The sequence below is a fragment of the Pleuronectes platessa genome, chromosome 24, assembly GCF_947347685.1.
Source record: "Pleuronectes platessa chromosome 24, fPlePla1.1, whole genome shotgun sequence".
NCBI classification, from domain to species: Eukaryota; Metazoa; Chordata; class Actinopteri; order Pleuronectiformes; family Pleuronectidae; genus Pleuronectes; species Pleuronectes platessa.
The window spans coordinates 4,717,689-4,735,294 of record NC_070649.1 but is presented as its reverse complement, the minus strand read 5'-3'; the positions used below and the strand labels follow the sequence as shown (position 1 = coordinate 4,735,294).

At 43.3% G+C, this 17,606-nt stretch overlaps 2 protein-coding genes across 8 annotated transcripts in view; one reads left to right on the top strand and one right to left on the bottom strand.

Annotated features, from left to right (window-relative positions):
- Positions 1-3,015: 3,015 nt before the first annotated feature.
- Positions 3,016-14,488, bottom strand: tubgcp3 (tubulin, gamma complex associated protein 3). 2 transcript variants are annotated; one of them, XM_053417410.1, is made up of 23 exons: positions 14,305-14,488; positions 13,187-13,294; positions 12,452-12,519; positions 12,225-12,302; positions 11,915-12,123; positions 11,148-11,323; positions 10,690-10,802; positions 9,877-10,002; positions 9,708-9,776; positions 9,352-9,484; positions 9,095-9,261; positions 8,239-8,349; positions 8,007-8,115; positions 7,262-7,451; positions 7,005-7,140; positions 6,849-6,917; positions 6,626-6,761; positions 6,332-6,420; positions 5,880-6,011; positions 5,655-5,795; positions 5,449-5,565; positions 5,250-5,355; positions 3,016-5,101 (listed from the first exon to the last, which is right to left on the bottom strand). In XM_053417410.1, exons 1-23 carry the CDS (start codon positions 14,378-14,380, stop codon positions 4,872-4,874), a joined length of 2,889 nt encoding a protein of 962 aa, XP_053273385.1. In that variant the 5' UTR covers positions 14,381-14,488; the 3' UTR covers positions 3,016-4,871. The 2 variants fall into 2 exon arrangements, with proteins under 2 accessions (XP_053273385.1, XP_053273384.1); XM_053417409.1 differs by having other exon boundaries at positions 4,887-5,096; positions 5,261-5,355.
- Positions 14,489-15,503: 1,015 nt separating this feature from the next.
- Positions 15,504-17,606, top strand: part of atp11a (ATPase phospholipid transporting 11A) — a 36,514-nt gene continuing 34,411 nt past the window's right edge. For all 6 annotated transcript variants that reach the window (XM_053416976.1, XM_053416982.1, XM_053416981.1 and 3 more), the window contains exon 1: positions 15,504-15,893. In XM_053416976.1, the coding sequence (XP_053272951.1) occupies positions 15,849-15,893 (45 nt within the window). In that variant the 5' untranslated portion in view covers positions 15,504-15,848. The remainder of the gene's footprint in view (positions 15,894-17,606) is intronic.

Genomic DNA, 17,606 nt, shown 5'->3' with positions numbered 1-17,606 from the left:
TCAAATGTAAGCTGCTTGAAGATTATGAGTAAGAGAACATGTCTGAGGCTGTCAAAGAGCCTCAGAATGAGCTGATACACCAGGTCAGTGTTGGAGGTCCTGCTCAATATAAAGGTCAACAGTGGAAGCTCTTTCAGCTGAGGGGAAAGAAATGACACGAGGGGCATTGGGAATACTGGGAGAAACGTCTCCAGCATTCAGAAAACCATTTTGATTTCTCAGACCATTGCACTGACAAATTCTATATGCTCAGATATCCAGCATCACACACGGATGCATAGAAATAAATGAAGATGGATGAAAGGAAAGGGAGATGTAGGCTTTTTCTGTTCCAGCTCAATAGTCAGGGCTATCTGGAGTGTTAAAATGAGGGTCTGTTTATATATAGGCCTGAAGAAATGACTCCCTGGACAAATAAAGTGGTATTTACACAGACGCACATTCTTAAACAGCAGAGAATCAAACGTCTGAATGAGAGAGCCGCTGAAAGGATTGGTTTCTCCAGACTGAAATCAAAGCAGACAGAAGAAACATCTGCAGGAGAAAGAGGCCATGGTGATGCTGGATGTGAGGAACCAGACTTTCTCGCTCTCTCGCCTCTGATCCTTCAACATCTTCCTCCAGCGTCCAACGACACGAGCAGCATTTTTACTCACTGAAAATGGTTTCAGAGAATAATCAGATCAGATCAGATTAAAAAAGTATATCAGTTTTTTTTATTGCAGTTGGTATATACCCGAGAATCTATAGCCAGGATGATGAGACAGAGAAGAGTGAGAGAGGAGGGGACAGACACTGGATAAGAGAAGTTGTTACTCCCTCTAGTGGTTCAAAAAGAAAACTGCTTTAATGTGATACTACTTGTCAAATCACTATCATTAGGAAATCATGAGTTTACAAACACAGCGGCAATGTGTCGCTGTCCTCGGTGCTGAACTCAAACTGTCAGTTCATGTTGTGTTTGTCAGGAACAGGAGCATATCAAGGGATTTGGGGGGGGGGGGTCACCAAACAAAAACTGCATTCACATAAATAACAGCAAAATAGTACGGCAGTCCAAATAAACCTCTAAAATAACCAAGAAATTGGCATCACCTAACCCTAACCCTTTTTAGGTGGTTTCAAACTTCTGTATAGATTTGTCCTTGCTTTGGTCTAACATCAATAGCTGTTCTCTTGAGTCCGCTCTCAGCTCGGGGACCCAAGGCAATAACCCATTCTGCCTACCTTGTTGCAACCCCAGTAAAAGAACAATAACTCAAAATTAACTAGGGAGTTGCATTATGGGAAAAGCAGGCTCCAATGTTTGTGGAGCTCGACCCACACTGGAGAGTAAAGGTCAGGATATCTTGGCTTCTGCTTAATTTCCCACATTCTTGTTTTAATCTGTTTCTCACGAGTTTCTTTAGTAACCCTTTAAGCTTTTAATATTCAAATATTAAATGTAGTATTTCGAAAAATGAAAAGCTCTTTTATGATCTTATACTTTATGCCACAAGGGGGCAGTACAACAAAGCAAAGAGGCCCAACCGAAAGGCATTAGTAGTAAATATTTAAACACTAGTGCTGTCAAACGATTAAAATATTAGTTTTTTCGTTTTAATGCTCTTATCAACATGGAAAAGTGGATTGGCTTGCTTTAGGCAAATGTTTTATTTTATTGAAAAACAACATTGCCTAACAGGGCGGTACAAAATAAAATCATAAAGTGCACATTTCAGGTAAACAAGGAATTGCAACAAATGCAATGTTGACGGGTAATTTTCTGTTGGTCGACTTATCAATTAATTTAGTAAAAGCAAATTGTCCCTTGCTACTTAGTCTATAGGGTTGTTGGTATTTTTGTCGTGCACTGGTTGCTGGTTGTACATCAAATTGCTCTTGAAGGATATTAAAGATTTTCTTTTATGGACAACTTTAGTAAATCACAAGCTGCACAAAATATATTTAGTAAAGTAGAAAATAATTTCTCTGAAATTTTTATCAGACATACGATAATTTGTCCAATTTTTAGTGTGCTTAGTTCCTCGCTGTAATCAGCAGGCGATGTGGCCTAGATGGTAGAGCATCCGTTCACCGTCAAGACGGATCGGGTTCGAATCCAACTCTTTCACGTCTTAAAGCTGACAATATACTGCACTATAAAATTGGCAAGATGTCTCCTATTAATTGCAAAATATCTTACACTATTTAAATTAACTTAATATTTAAAAAAAAAAAAAATTGCACTGGGCGTCTGCGCAGGATGCGCGCAATGGGCTTCTGCGCAGCATCTGCACGTCCCCGGGTTTAGAGGATGATGGTGTGACGTTAATTTATTGTTTTACATTGCATGTGTCACGTGATAAATCAGTCTCTTGTGCCTCCCTTTCGGCCTTTTGCGCCCTAGGCAACCGTCTATGTCGCCTGTACCAGGAGCGGCCCCAGGACTCAGCCTATAGTGCAGTTAAACCATGGCTTAATATTTTTCTTTTTTTCAAGTTTGCTGTGAACATAGCAGTCAGGCCTCTTATTTCAGAAGCAATGAACCGTAACAGTTAGGTTACCAATAAAGGGTAAGCCTACTACTTCTTTGCTTTCAGCCAGCTACTCAAACAGACAAGCAACAAAATAACAAACAAACAAAATACACCCGGACCGGAGGACACACACACACACTGACACCCAGACACACTGGGTGTCACTTTATTTGATTGAGTTTCCATCACACACTGTGTGTGTGAAAAGCCGGGAGCAGGTAAATAATAAACTCGGACTTCTTCTGAGAACTCATGAGGTAGGCTTCTCTAAGCTCGTCTTCCGTTGCACCACCTACTGTTCTGGCGCCCAATTGTTTTCAGCAACTATAAATCAAAAAGTGTCCGTCCGTCCGTTACGGACGGCGAAAGTGTGAGAGTTGGCAGCTCTGCGTTGATCTCGCGAGAAGTAAATTGACGTCGTTAAAATGGGTTTGCGGCAACGCCGTTAATAACGCGTTTAACTGACCGCACTGTTAAACACGTAAAGGAACACACGTTTATATGTATATGAAAAAACATTTTATTAAAGAAGAAGTGGGACGCTTTGCTTCCCTATATTCTATACATTATGTGCTATACAATACAGAGGACAGACAGTACAGGAGTTTATTTTCTTTACACTCATATGAAGGAAAGTCATTGTCAGAAAGCAGCTGACTGGTCTAGCTATGCAGCACCCATTTATTCCAATGACAATAAAAAAAATGTAAATGTCAAATCAAACCTGGGGCCAAATCTGAAATGTTGGTAAATGTGCAGAAGTAAACATTTCCCCAAGAACCTTTTTTTCCGAAAACACAAACTCAAAAACCCCCCTAAATGTAACATCATCTATTGTTGCTATTTAGTTCAATGTAGATTTTAACGGTGGCATCTAATTGATCAGATTGGAACAGGATGTTTGATTATGTAATACATTTATCACATCCTTTTAAATGCAAGTGCAAAGTCTGATCCTTTTATAAAATTTTTAGTTTTTTAGAAACATCTGTTCCCTGGCCTCGGATCACTGCTCCAATGGGGTGAGGCCACCGCTCACAGCTGTTCATACAGAAGTGACTGTATAACTCCACAGTTAAACTGCTACTCGCTACCTCAACTTACAATTTCTGCCTTTTTCTACAGCAAAACGCATTTGAATGGTGGTTGAATAGAGGAAATCCAGCAAATAGTCATGTTGTACCACAGCAATTAAGGCCCTGGTGATTATTGAGCCGAAGCAAAGGGAAGAACTTTCACCTTACTCTTCTAGGATTGTAAGTGTAAAACATAACCGAAGAATAATACAACAACAACACAGTGTTCTTTTTTGACTTGTTTCATAAAATAAACGGCCCATGTTAACATTTACAGCCATTAAAGTCTTTAAACTCGGACTCTGGTTTTTTAAATATTTACAATATTTAAAGAAACGGAAATATCTGAATATTAAGCGCTGTTTGTTTTTTGTATGAGGTGAGAAAGAAGTGAGGTTGTTGTGGTTGTTGTGAGGATTGTTTTCTTGATCATGCTCCGTTTCTCCTGCAGCACCAGCTGAGGGGAACCACGCCTAAATACTCCATAAACCCTTAATGACATTCTTCACATCGGTCGGTTCAGTCCAGGTAACAACTCGCTGCTCAGGCAACAGATTCTGTTTCCTATGTCCTACAAATCTAACCACACACTTCGATTACAGGATGTAAACAAAGTCGACAACAAGGGGGCGCTATGTCTGCACGAGCCATTTTCTCTTCCTGTCTGTGTAAGTAGAAATCCTCTGTATGATCATGACTGGACAGCCGACCTGATTTCTAAAAAACCCTGGATTTTAAGGAGACTGGTGAACTAGGGTTAGACAGATAGTGAGGGACCAACACTGACTATAAATATTAAATATTCTATATGTTGACGATTTCTGCCGGTCCATACAGCTTCAGTGCCTCATAAAAGCTAAAAAGCAGAAAAACCTTTTGTTGTGGAATAAAATAATCCCAGTTTAGCGTTTTATTAACTGCTACAGATAGAAAATTGAAAAAAATATCAATATCTGACCCATATCTGTCAAACCCTAGTGAGGAAATGCAACACAAACACACTGCATCTATAGATACACAGACATACATACTTTTTGCATAAATTATGTACATACATTATCTGTGTTGGGACTTGATTTTGGCAAACACGCTGAGAGAAAAAGATTTTCCCTCATGAATAAGGCATGCCATGAGATGCGGCCCTGTGCGACTTCCTGTCACATGGCGCCGTCTGATTGGGGTGTTTACTCTGCACGTCACGACTCTGATAAGTTTAATTTACTTGACTTTATTCGTTTGTGATCCCACTCAGCCGACTGCTGTGATGTCATCGCTGCTATGCCAGGAACGCCCAGAGCGGTGCCGGATCGCTCCTCCTGGGTATGACATCATCTGGATATGAAGTGCTGAAAGTCTGCTGGTTGGCCCATCTCCATGATGTCATCATCCAATGCTCCAATGGCTGGGTTGCCTGTCGATGCCGTTGTCTCCCTGTCAGATGTTTGACAGTCGTCGACCTCGGTTGGTGCCGAGTGACGCCCGCAGCCTCGGCTCTCTGGCCCTGTGGGGAACAGAGTAACTGTGAGACATCTTCTTCTGAATGCATCTCAAAACACGGTTTGATGAAGAATATTCTCCTTGACGTTTACAATGTGTTAACAATAAGAAACACAAGCGACAATTCCCCTGAGGTTTTGAAAGTTGATATACTGGATCTGTGCAAACCTATAGTGCTCGTTGAAGTCCAGCCTGAAGCTGAGGAACCGCAGACTCTCATCTGTGCTCGTCATCAGCAACACCAGGAACTGCTGGACGCTGCCCTGAAAGGATCAAGGTCAGAAGGACATTTCAGAAGGAGAAGATTCTGCCATAAAAAAACGACTGCTGCTTCTCCAGGCGGCTCAGGTCAGTACCTGGTAGCAGTCTGTGAGAATGCGGAACTGGGAGCGCATCTTTGGTATGGTGTCCTGGAACTCCTGAATCCTCTGCTTCTCCTCCGCTTCCTGCTCAGCCGTCACTCCCCACTGACCCTGAATCAGCAAGAGACGGCACAGATAGCGTCGGGTTAGTCGGACAGAGTAATCCCTTTACTCAGGGGCCCAGTGTGATCAGTTCCTACCTCCGCTTCTCTCTGCTTCTTCCTCTCCTCATACTGCAGCCGTAGGGTGAGCTCCTCCAGCGCAGAGCGGTAGAGGGAGTCCTGCACTCTCTGAAACTCAATGATCTGGTCAAATATGGACCTCAGCTGGTTCAAGAGAGACTGGGGAAAAACAAGAGACAGGAAATGTGACCGACAATCTTATATATGGCGTCAGATTATTATGTGAGTGTTTGTGTGTGTTACCCTGCTGTTGTTGTCCAGCAGGCATCTTGAGATGATGGAGTCCAGGAAGACTTCGTGGGCGGCGATGATGTGGTCGAGGTCCTGAGCCTGCTGCACTTTGTTCCACAGCTCGTCCCAGCAGCATTCCAGCACCTATATACACACAGGAATTACACTGCTCTATCATAAGGTATCATTGAGTCAGGCTCAACCCCCATTAATGTCATTATTTAATCAACTTAAAACTTCTAAAAACAACCTTATGAGTATGACTGTTAATTTTGTTTTAGAGTCTCCTGCCCTCAATTGTTGTGTGGCTGATCTGGACTAGAACCTGCAACCTTCTAAAACCTCACTGACTTTGCATCTGGTGATCGTGTAAATCAGAATTAACCGGACACGATGAATCACCTCCCTCCTGTAATTACAACTTTTTATGGGTGTGTCGGGAACAGCGCTGCTAATGGTCTGACCTCAAAGGTGATGTAGTACTGCATTTGGTGGATGAAGTGGACCATCTCCGAGGCCAGGATGTGACACTGGTGCAGCGCGCCGGACAACTCTGGAGGGTAAAACGAAAAAAGGTTTTATGAGCCGCAGATCACAGAGAGAGCAGTAACTTTGTTTGGCTGAACTTTTTCTCCTAGAATATCTGAAAAATCTATAAAACACTATTCACTTATGTGCTTTTTGTTAGGACCAAAAAAGTGTGTGCGGAAATACCTTCATATGGTCAGAAATTGTGTTTGTCATGTGTGTTTGTGTACCAGGCATGGTTTTGAGGAGCTTGGCGTTACACATCTGTCCCTTCCAGATGTCGGTCAGCGTGTACTCCATCCTCTTGGCCCTCCACAGGAAGTTAAACACGCGCAGGTAGTGGCCCATACAATCCCTTGTAAACACCTTGCAAAAACAACACACACCAGATCTTCAGATATCAAAACAGAACATACACAATGTGCTGGAAGTGTATGTGAAAGTGTGTCTTACTGTGGCAATGGGTCCTTCCACGTGGTAGTCCAGGCTGAAAACATCCCAGCCTGTGTCGCCTGAAGACACCTGGAGCAAATGAACGACACGTTGAGGACCTGCCGACAACTTTTCCATGCAAGCACACACCAACACACACTTTCAGACACACTTTACCTCCAGCAGTCGCACGTCGAGCCTCTTGAGGATCTCTGCGTTGTCAAACTGGGCGTTAGTGGCTCTGACGGCGGTTTCTAAGATACCAGTCAGGTTGTGTTGGTACAACGTGGTGGCAGGACGCACCAACTCTGGTCTGCAACGACACAATTAGGATATGAATATGTCCTGAATAACACTCTGCTGTTATATCTTTGCTTTACATGTACAAATTAGCATTAACGTGTTATTGTAAGAAATCAAGTGCATATTGTTACTTTAGTAGGTCCATGAGGTGTCTGATGAAGTCTCCCTGGCCCAGCAGCAGGTATCTCCTCATGGCCTGCAGGTGCTCCAGCAGCAGGTAGTTGCGGTTGAGAACGTCCAGCAGGTATTTGCTGGTGTCGAAGTAGGCGGCATCGATCTTCTCCTGAAACGCCCCCTCCAGGTCCGACAGCAGCTCTGCAGCTACGAGAAGGCAGAGAAGGTATTCAAAGACCAAAAGTTCACATACTTTAGTTCAGCTGATAGAAACATAAAGATGATGTTTGACTCCAAATGTTCAGGTTTTGATGGGACACAACATCTGTGAACGTCCTTCAGCAGATACAGTAAAAGCTACAGATCAGACTCGACCGATGAAGTCCGACACAGCGAATCAATAGAATAAGTCTAAGTATAACTCTTTCCACTTCGTAGTCACAAGGAGAGCGGGAGAAGGCCAGCGACCGGTAAGAGCATCGATCACTGCCACTCCACTGACCCACGTCAATACAACAATATCAATATGATGAGGAACAAATAACCGAAACAATAAAGGATGACAATAAAGCTTGTAGCGTCATAACAGCTTCTACATGAGCAAACTGCGTCTTATTTTCTCTTTATTAATCTTATTTTATCCTAATTATGCCTTTAAACAACTGACTCCGATGTTTGCGTTGTGACATACACAACCTTTAGAATATATTTTAGGAAAATGTCTGACTTCTGTGCATATCTGAAAGCAGCTGAGGCTCTTACCATCTTTTGTCGTGTCTGCAGACTGGGACGCTGCCGTGATTTTGCCCGGCGGCGTTCTGTCATGACAAACCTGGTGCAGGAAGTTGATGGATTTACCGATCAGCAGAACCTGGAGGGGAGATAAAGCAATGCAGCAGACAGGAGATAATAGTTAGGTTATATTTGTTTGTGTGTCAGCACGTCAGCACCTCTGATCTATAGTAGTAGAATGTGTGGGTGGGTGTGTATATACCTTGCGGGCCTGGTCCATAGTGATGAACGAGGGGATCATACACTTCCGGAGGGAGTACTTGTCGTGCCACAGACGATCGGCCTTCACGTTGGGATCAGATGCTACAAAGAACTACACACAAAAAGAAATAAAGACAATTAAATAAACGTGTAAACTTTTATTTTCTCAAATCAGGTCAATTTGTTTAACAAGAATCAGATCAGGTGTCATCACTGCGGCTCATGAGATGCTTCATTGAAGAGATGGCAGCACCTGTATCCAGGATGTTTTAAATATAGATTTGAATTCCTAACTGTTCACCAAAAGGAATCACTGTCATGTTAGAAACTGAAACATCCTTTATTTACTTGTGTTTCACTTGATGTTTTTTTAATGCATTGACAGCTGTTGTTTCTTACATCGGGTTTTACAGAGCTTATCGTTAATTTCCCTTCTGAAAGGTGCAATAACTTTCCCTCTCTGGTTTCTTTAAACACAGCACTTACGAGCAGAGTGCAGTGATAACTGCTGGACACATAAATACTGTGACAGAGACGAGGGAGCAGGGAGAAGTAAAGGAGAAACATCTATCAGCAGGTTCTCCATTACACTCCTCTCATCCGTTCTCATTCAAGAAGATGTCCTGTCTCTCCTCACTGTATTTATCTCCAACCCTCTTCTTTCTCATCAGGGTTAAACATCAGAGGAGTTAAATGGACCAACGTTCACATTAGTTGCTCTCTGAAAGGATCGCAGGGAGCCGGGAGCTTCAGACGCATCACACGGTTTTCTACAGTTGGTTGTGGTGAGTAAGAAATGTCATATTTTCTCCTAGGATTGCCCACATGCACTGAACGTATCAGAAAGACGTTTGTACCTCGTGGTACGTATCTTCCAGCTCTCCATCATAGATCCACCTGTACAGGAAGTTGAGGATAGGGTTGGACACCAGGCTGAGGATGTGTTGAACCAGCGCTCTCATCTGCGGGTCGCCCGTTTTCCCGTAGGCGTGGACAGCTGAAGCCAGCTCTCCTCCCTTTCGACCTGAACACACAAACAGGTTAAAAAACGCACAATCATCTTATGTTAACTCATTTCACCTCAACACAAAAACAGCAGCCACGTCCAGCCCACCTTGGCAGTAGTCGACGAGGGCGGCCAGCGTTTTGAGCCGAACTCTGGGGTCGTACATCCAAACCAGCAGCCTCCTGAGGGTCAGGCTGTTCTCTGTGCACACGATCACACCTTGTTCGTCCTCCACCTGCAACTGAGACACATATACAGCAACAAGCACCAGTTAACAGAATGATGAAGAATGTGACATGAGACGGACTGTTTGATTCATTTTGGCCGAGGTATGTTCTCTTAGTGTCATTCTAATTCAATATTGATCAAGTCTTTTTTTAAGTTCTTTAATTTCTATAATTCCTTTTGCAAAACTGAGATCAAGTTGGAGTTTTTTACTTTAAATGTGTTGTTAATGCAATTACCTGAGAGTGGAGGACAGACAACAGCCTGTAATATTCCTTCAGCTCCTGGTGGAGCGCTGCACAGAAGCTCTGAGGACACAGAGAGGACAGACATGGATAAAAAGACCTGCATTAAAATAAGAACATATCCTTTAAGGATAATTGATACACGTGGTAAACGCAGACACACCTGTCCGACCAGCCCAAAGGCCCGGTCGACGCTTCTGGCGTCGGTGAACTTCATGACTTTGTTGTGGAGCCAGCCGAGCTCCGCCAGTCTGCTGCAGGTGTCCCTCAGGGACTTGTGCAGCACCACCTAGTGAAGCACAGCACACATTACAACACAAGTCTGTCCCCACTTATATTTAGACGGCTGTGAGGAGTAACATTAGGAGACAATTTCAATTTTTTTATCTAAAGATTTATCTTTAAATGACGCATAAATTGTTATCTGATTAACAAAACCTTGTATACAGGAAGCTTTAATGAGAGGTAAAGTGGCCAAAGACAAGTATCTCTATCCTCGACTCTTTTATCTCTGGCCTCAGTGGCTCCTACATTGACCGCAAGTCTATGTTTAGCAGCCCCGAGAAGCTACGGGACAGGTTACAGCTCAGGTCTTCCTATCGATGATATGAGAGAGAGAGGGGAAAAAGAAATTGACAGGACAGAGAAAAGAGGGGTCGATGGGGCTCGGAGCCAAAGAGCTTCATATTGATCTGTTGAATCTCTCGTTTAAAGACCAATCATCAACAATTCCCTCGATATCATGTCATCTTCTCTGAATATGCGGTGACCATTACTTCAACTGGGATTCATAAGATGGGAGGCAGACAGTGGCATTATCCAGGTGATGTAAAGCTTCCAGCCAGGCCAGATTTACTCTGTTGCTCTTCACTTTGCTGTTTATATTGTAACAGTTGATCAAGGATGATGATGTCCTGTACTGTTACTGATACTCCGGCCACTGTGTGCTGAACAGGGCTCGATGCGGTTCACATACCTTGCTGTCTATTTTGTAGCAGTTCTCCTGGGCGCTCAACTTGATGAACTTGCCGTCGATGCCCTGGAAGACGTAGAGGATGTCCCGCACCAGCGCCGCCTCGCTGACCTCCCCTATACCAGCAGAGGACGAGGGGAGGAACAGTTTTATCATCCATCAAAAATACAGACTGTGCTCTTAGAGTTCCCGTAAATTTTTAAACAAAAAAAGATTATCTGAAACTATGACAGAATCTGTGGGATGAGTTTAAATTTTTTAATGTTTTTTTTAGAGTAGATTTAAAAAATGGAAGACGATGGTGAAGATCTGCTGATTATATTTGCTATAACCTCATTTTGATCTATTCTGCTTTAAAAAGACTCAAGACTTAAAATAACAAAACACATAAATGATGTTCTGGTCAGTCTGTAACCTGCACCACTTATGGTTATACTGTGTTTATATACGTCGCTCAGCACCTGTGTCACCGTCTCGGCGAGTTCGGACCACACGTGTGGAGAGAGCCGGAGGTCCGAGAGCTGGCCGCATGGCGGGCAGGGTCAGAGCGGAGGAGGGGGTGGAGCTCATGGGAAGAGTCCAGGCCAGTCGAGAGCCCAGAGGCTGAGAGGCTGCAGCTGCGGACTGAGGAGGTTGACTAAAACACACATACACACATTCACTGTTAGTTACAACGTTCTAACCAGTATCCTGCATTAATGTTGTCATAATACAAACATCTGGATATGATCTAGTTGGTGTCGATATAAATTTATGATCTAAATGCAATTCAAAGGTTAGGATTAACCCGAACACTATTGCCATGAGACTTTTTTTATGTTTGGAGTAAGGACTTGACCTTTCACAATTAAAAAGGTGAGCGTCAACAGCTCGATGGTCATTTTTAACTGAAGGACTCCTGCATTATTAATGAGGATAAAAGGAATTAAATGGCCTTCTAGTGCCTCATAAAGAGAGATTTATGTGAGGTCAGGCTGAGAGGCCAGTTCAGGCTCCACTGTTAATTGATGCTTCCTTTATCTCACGTCAAGTGTTTTTACAAGACGTGTCAAATAAGTAAACTTGCTCTCACCAGATGCTTTTAGGTGAAACTGTGAGAGTGCACTTATTATTTTGACCACATGTATACCAATATAAAGCAGACTTCAGATTCACAATGGCGCTTGGCACCAGATGCTTTTAAATGCAATGTAATACAAAATAATTAATTTTAAATCTGTCTTCTCACCCGGCCAGTAGTGACTGTGGCGTCGGCGTGGGTCCATTCAGCGTGTAGACTCCCATACTGGAGATTCCACTGGTGCCGATACTGGCCGTCAGCGCACCGCTTCTCTCCCCGTAGCCCAGGGCCAGGCTCTGTGGCCGGGTGCAGTAGAACGGGGTGGAGTGGGCGTCCCTGGGGAGGGCCTGGGCAAACAGCGCCCCATAGTTGCCAACCTGAGAACGAGAGGTAGAAGAGGAGGAGATGAGAGAGGTAAGTTTAAAACTCATGCTTTTATTATGGTCCTTTTATTTATTGTTTTGTGTGCTTGTCTCACCCTGCCGGATGGCTTACGAGGGTCCTCAGAGAGGCTGAGCAGCAGATAGAGAACAGACCAGCGATGCTTCAGAATGCCCTGTCGAACCGTAAACACAGCACAAAATATCCCCGGTGAACAAAAAATGCAATCAATAACTAAAGCATTAATAAAAATATACACTATGAATCTGATTTGATCAAATTCCACATGATGATTTGAAGAACTGAAGAAAATAAAGTACCAACCTGTGTCTGAAGTTTTCTGTGCAGCTCAGAGAACAAAGCAGCATCGGCTTCTCTCCTCTGTCTCAGCACTGCAACAGCATCAAGACAAACTTAATAAGTCTCCTACAATATTAACTTTGCAATCATGAACGAGAGTAAAGCAAAAGAAAGTAGATGAGGAACATTAGGTCAAGAGGATCTGCTTAGAAAAGACTAAAGGCTTGTTCTGTTCTGCAGAGAAACAAAAAACCTTCAGTGTCTGTTTCTATAAGACTTTTTTACACCTGAACAACACCAGCAGTCTGACCACATGTTGCTGACCTGTCACACTTTGTACCGAGAGCTGAATTGTATTCCCGTAGCTGCTTTAGTTGATAAACTGGAATAAACTCTCATCCCCAACCAAATATCTGATTTGCTCACATCAGGAATCCACATGTAAATCCAGTCAGCAGGTGCCTGTTGCAAACTGCAAAGTAACAACCTGAATCGTTATTTGAATGGCACCTCTGAGGCCTTAGGTCAACCTGTGATAAATAAATCATTCTGTGCGGTAAGTGCTGCACTATTTTTGTTTTAGCTTTGATCAATGTTCTCCCACTAATGGTGCCATCCTCCCTCTCATGGAAGTTTCTTTGGTGGAATGGCTCCAGCGTAAAAGGCATCGAACACACGGGGAGAAAAGTTCCAGTAGTTCAATAACCCGCAGTACGACTGTGTCATCAGGGGACAACATCCATCCAAAGGCCAGCTTACTTTCTTTCTTGATCTTCTCCGACACCAGGAACTCATCCCGCTCAATGGTGGGGGCGTAGTTACTGCCGATGACTCGAACTGCATACTGGAACTGGTGGGCAACTTCAGCTGGAGAAACAAAACAACCAGTGATGAGTAGAGCTCAAGGACTCACTTTGAGGTAATTCAGAAACCAGTAGAACCAGTGGAAAGATGCTGCTCTTGCTCCAGCTTCTCCAAAATCAACAATCAAATGCACATTATAAAACTTCAGGATCCTGGTGTGAATGTGCTGTTGTTTTGAAAACTATTAATACGAATGGGATACAAACAATTACAGGTAATATTTGCTGTGTTTGATCACATGGTCCAAGCTGCCATCTCTTTCAAAGTGACTGAGAAACATCTGATCACAGTGATTTGTCTGCTGCTTCTCTGTGATGAAGACATGCTAGCCATCCTCTGAGATGCCAGCACCCAGCAGAGGCCTGCAGCTAGCAGGACCAACCAGTGTGGTGATCAGCACCACAGCTAAATGGCTAACAAGCTAACGTTTAGCCGGATTGAAATCAAACCATCTGATCAATACAACGCTAATAGTTAATAGCTCCATGTAGCATGAAGCTAAGTTTGTATGTGCTTACAGCCCGAGCCCATTGGCTGACAGCGGACCAAGCCCCGCTTACGTGCCGTTATCCTGCTCAGCTAAAGTTGCACCAATCATCATCTGTGTTTCTTATGGATTAGTGTGTTGGATCACTTGTATGCACTTAAAGAAAGAAGCACTGTTGTGTATTTGATTCGGCATTTTTCCAACAAAAGCAAGGAGCGATCCCCCTCACGAAAGTCCCATCGTTTTCTACAACACTCCGCCATAGAAACACAGCGGGTTGAGCCAATGAGAGCAGTGAAAGTGTTAAATTATTGATAAATGTGGGGCGGGCAGGTGCAGGAGACATACGCCGAAATGGTCAGTCGACTGCAACGATTAATAATAGTGCTTTACAGATTAAGTGACTCGTTTAAGATTTGAATTGTGATGAGAAACGTTTGAGTGCAGAGTTTTTTTTAATGACGTTTGGTTTGGATTTCGCATTGAACGCAACTGGCGCGGAGCTTGCCAGTGTTGCCGGGCGTACCTTCGCTTTTCCCCGTGATCCTGCAGCAGAGGCTCTGGAGAAGCACGTTGGGTGATTTCTGGTCCAGGGTCGCCATGCTGCTTACGCGGCTAACACTCCGTGTGAGGCCCGGTGGTTTCTTTAATGTCTCTGGATGATGAGAACTAACTCCAGACTCCCACTACGAGCTGCGCCATTTTGACAAGTTGAGTCAAGCTAGCGCGAGGCAGGAAACCTATGACAGTAACTAGCGGCATGCTCCTTCAAAGTAAAAGCATGGAACTCGGGCTGCATCGTTGAGCATATCTATAAACAAATGTATATACAATTTAAACATAATATTAATAATAATTCAATCTATAATACGTTAATGGTTCTTTATATATGATGTGCAAAATATAAAACTGCACTTTCACACTTTTAAATACATCTTAATGCTTGTGCTCAGACAGTCTACCCTCAGCTGGGGTTTTATTGGAATGATAACAACCGGATGCGTTGGTTCTTATTGAAGTGACTTTGACGCTGGTGTCCCAACAGAACCCGCCGAAAAGCGTCTCCAGGAAACAGAGGTTGGACAAATGAAGGAAAATAGTTCCCCCCGGAAACAAAGCACGAAGCATCACGGTTCCGAACATTTGTTTATTTATAGTGATGACTTAATATTGTGCTAACTTTCTGTTGCAATCATTTATAATATTAATACATGAACACAAGAATTGTGAAAAGGGAAATTATCAGAATATCATCTTTTGGGACGTCAGGGGCTTCGAACTAAAGTAAATTTGCAGATGATAAAATAAATTGAGACTGGACAATAGAAATAAAACTCAAAGAAACCAAAGTTCTTACAGACACACACTTTCTTTGTTTCAATCCCACTCACATGACATAAGGTCCAGATTCAGTAGCTTGGCTTATTTCCAAGTAGGTTAACACATATAAGGAATTTGCTGTGGTTGTGATTGTGCAGGTATAAATATAAACAAAATGAAATACAGTAAATAAATAATTTGATAAAAGTACACACGCTCTCTCTCTCTCTCTCTCTCTCTCTCTCTCTCTCTCTCTCTCTCTCTCTCTCTCTCTGTCTCCCCCCCTCTCTGTCTCCCCCCCTCTCTCTGATCTCCTAATCAACTGGTGCGCACGCGCCCTGCTTCAGTCCCCACCTGGACTCGTGACGTCACAGTTAGAAAAGCTCCTTTTCGCCGCGGCGCGCGACCCAGGCAGATTACCGGGACACGCGCAGTTGTGGAGAGGTAGCGCGCGCCAGGCGGACGGAGGTAACTTCATGTACAGGAGGAGCGCACTTATCTGTACCTGCGAGAAACTGCGTGAAACCCCGCACCGCTCCTCCACCTCTCACCGGAGCCTGTCGGTGAAGTGCTGCGGGACCGAGCCCTGTTGTCTTTCTCCATCCAGGAAGACGAGCGGACGGAGAAAGTCATGGAGCGTGGAGGAGATTTAAAGAGAAGCTAGCGCTCCCAACCCCGGCAGCCCCGCGGAGAGAACACCGCTGACGCCCCGCAGAACAGAAGAAGTGTCCGGGGAGAAAGGGGAACAAGATGGGGATGGATCTCAGCACCCTCCGGACCCTCATCAGCAGATATGTAAGTTTTTTTTTAATTTTGTGTTCAGTAAACAGTGCAGCCTCCAGCCACTGTTGGTTTCAGATTCCGCCGAAGCAGCCACTCATCCGGATTAAGTTACACTCAGGAAAGCGAGTGGAAAGAAGCTGAATGGGGAAATAGGGAGGAAACACTTTGAAGACACCATCAGCCATTAGTCTTATTTTACAGGAAGTTGTGGTTTTTGTTGTTTTGAAGTTGAAATATCTGCAGAAATATTTCACAATCTACTTAAACACTATTTATAACACTACTATAACAATAATTTATCATTTTTATTAGAGCCAGACAACATGGCCTCAAATTCTAACAAGGATCAACAAGAACATCTTGACAAATATATTCTGATAATTATTGTTATTGTATTATTGCCCAGGGCTACTCAAAACCCAGTTTTAACTTGAAAGACTCATACTCTTAATCTTAAAACTAATTTTATGGATTGAAAAACAGTATAAAAATGTTCTTTTCTTAATATAAGTGGAGTATTTATGTTAGATCATCTAATGATGGGTTAACATGCATTGTTTTCAATGAGATTTTGCATGCACGCAATCCCCCAGGTGTTATTTTATATAGTCACATGTGTTATTTATAAAGATGTAATTCAAAGCAGTGGAGCCGACACTGTTGAGCCACAGCCGCAATCATACCTTCACTCAACATTTGCACTTTAATAAGAGAAAGGTGGAGTCAGAAATGATATCACCAGATGTAATGCAGCATGCTGGAGAGGATATGCATTCATGACAGAACACGTAAGGACGAGTCAGTTTCTCAACGTAAGGACGAGTCAGTTTCAGAATCAGTGACTCTAATTTGTATGAAAATATAAATCAACGCACTTTCTGCATGCAGCCAGTGGAAGCTTTTATTTTGTAGTTTTTACACGTTTTCATTCATAGAACTGTTCCCGTTACCCAAAGAGTGATTAAGTCACTATGGAGCATCTCCTGTGCTATTCGCTCTCATTTATTATGCTCTCTCTTCCAGTTGACCATACCCTACAAATGGAAGAGTCGGCCACATGAATTATGTAATCCAGTTGTCTTTCCCTTGCTAGTCAAATCAATGAGCAGCAGTGGAGCAGCCGGCATGTAAGGCTATAGGTTGTGTTAGGCTCCTCTGTAATGTCTTTGACAATAATCCAGACAGAGCAAGCCCCTCTCACATGAGAGATAGCGAGCTTCATACCCAGGCTCCACGCTCAGCTGAGGCTTAGACACAGACTCCCAACTGTTGCAAATGGCTGATTAGATAAGTCCCGCTGTGTGCAGGGTGAAATGGAGCCTTGTAGTAAGAAACCTGCCGAGACAAGCCTTTGATTGGAAGGATGTGGGATGCTGATGAGGTCTGCTGCTGTAATTGATCTGGATAACTGCTTTAGGCATATGGGTAAATTGATTGTATTGCCGTCACAAAAACCCAGATGCAAAGAGATTGCTGAATACAAAAATTAGGGCTGGGAGCCTTTATGTGTTTGTCAATACGGTGCTTTTATGAAATATCAGTCAATACTATAGGAGCAAGTGGGACGGGAGGGAGGGCTCCAATTCTGACCGCATCTTGAAAATGAACCTAATTATAAATTCAGTCTATATTTAAAAGCTGATGTATCCATTTGCTGCGCTCTAAAGAATTCTCATGACCGTGTGAGACGTCAGAAAAAGGAAACTTGCTTCCATCATCTACAGC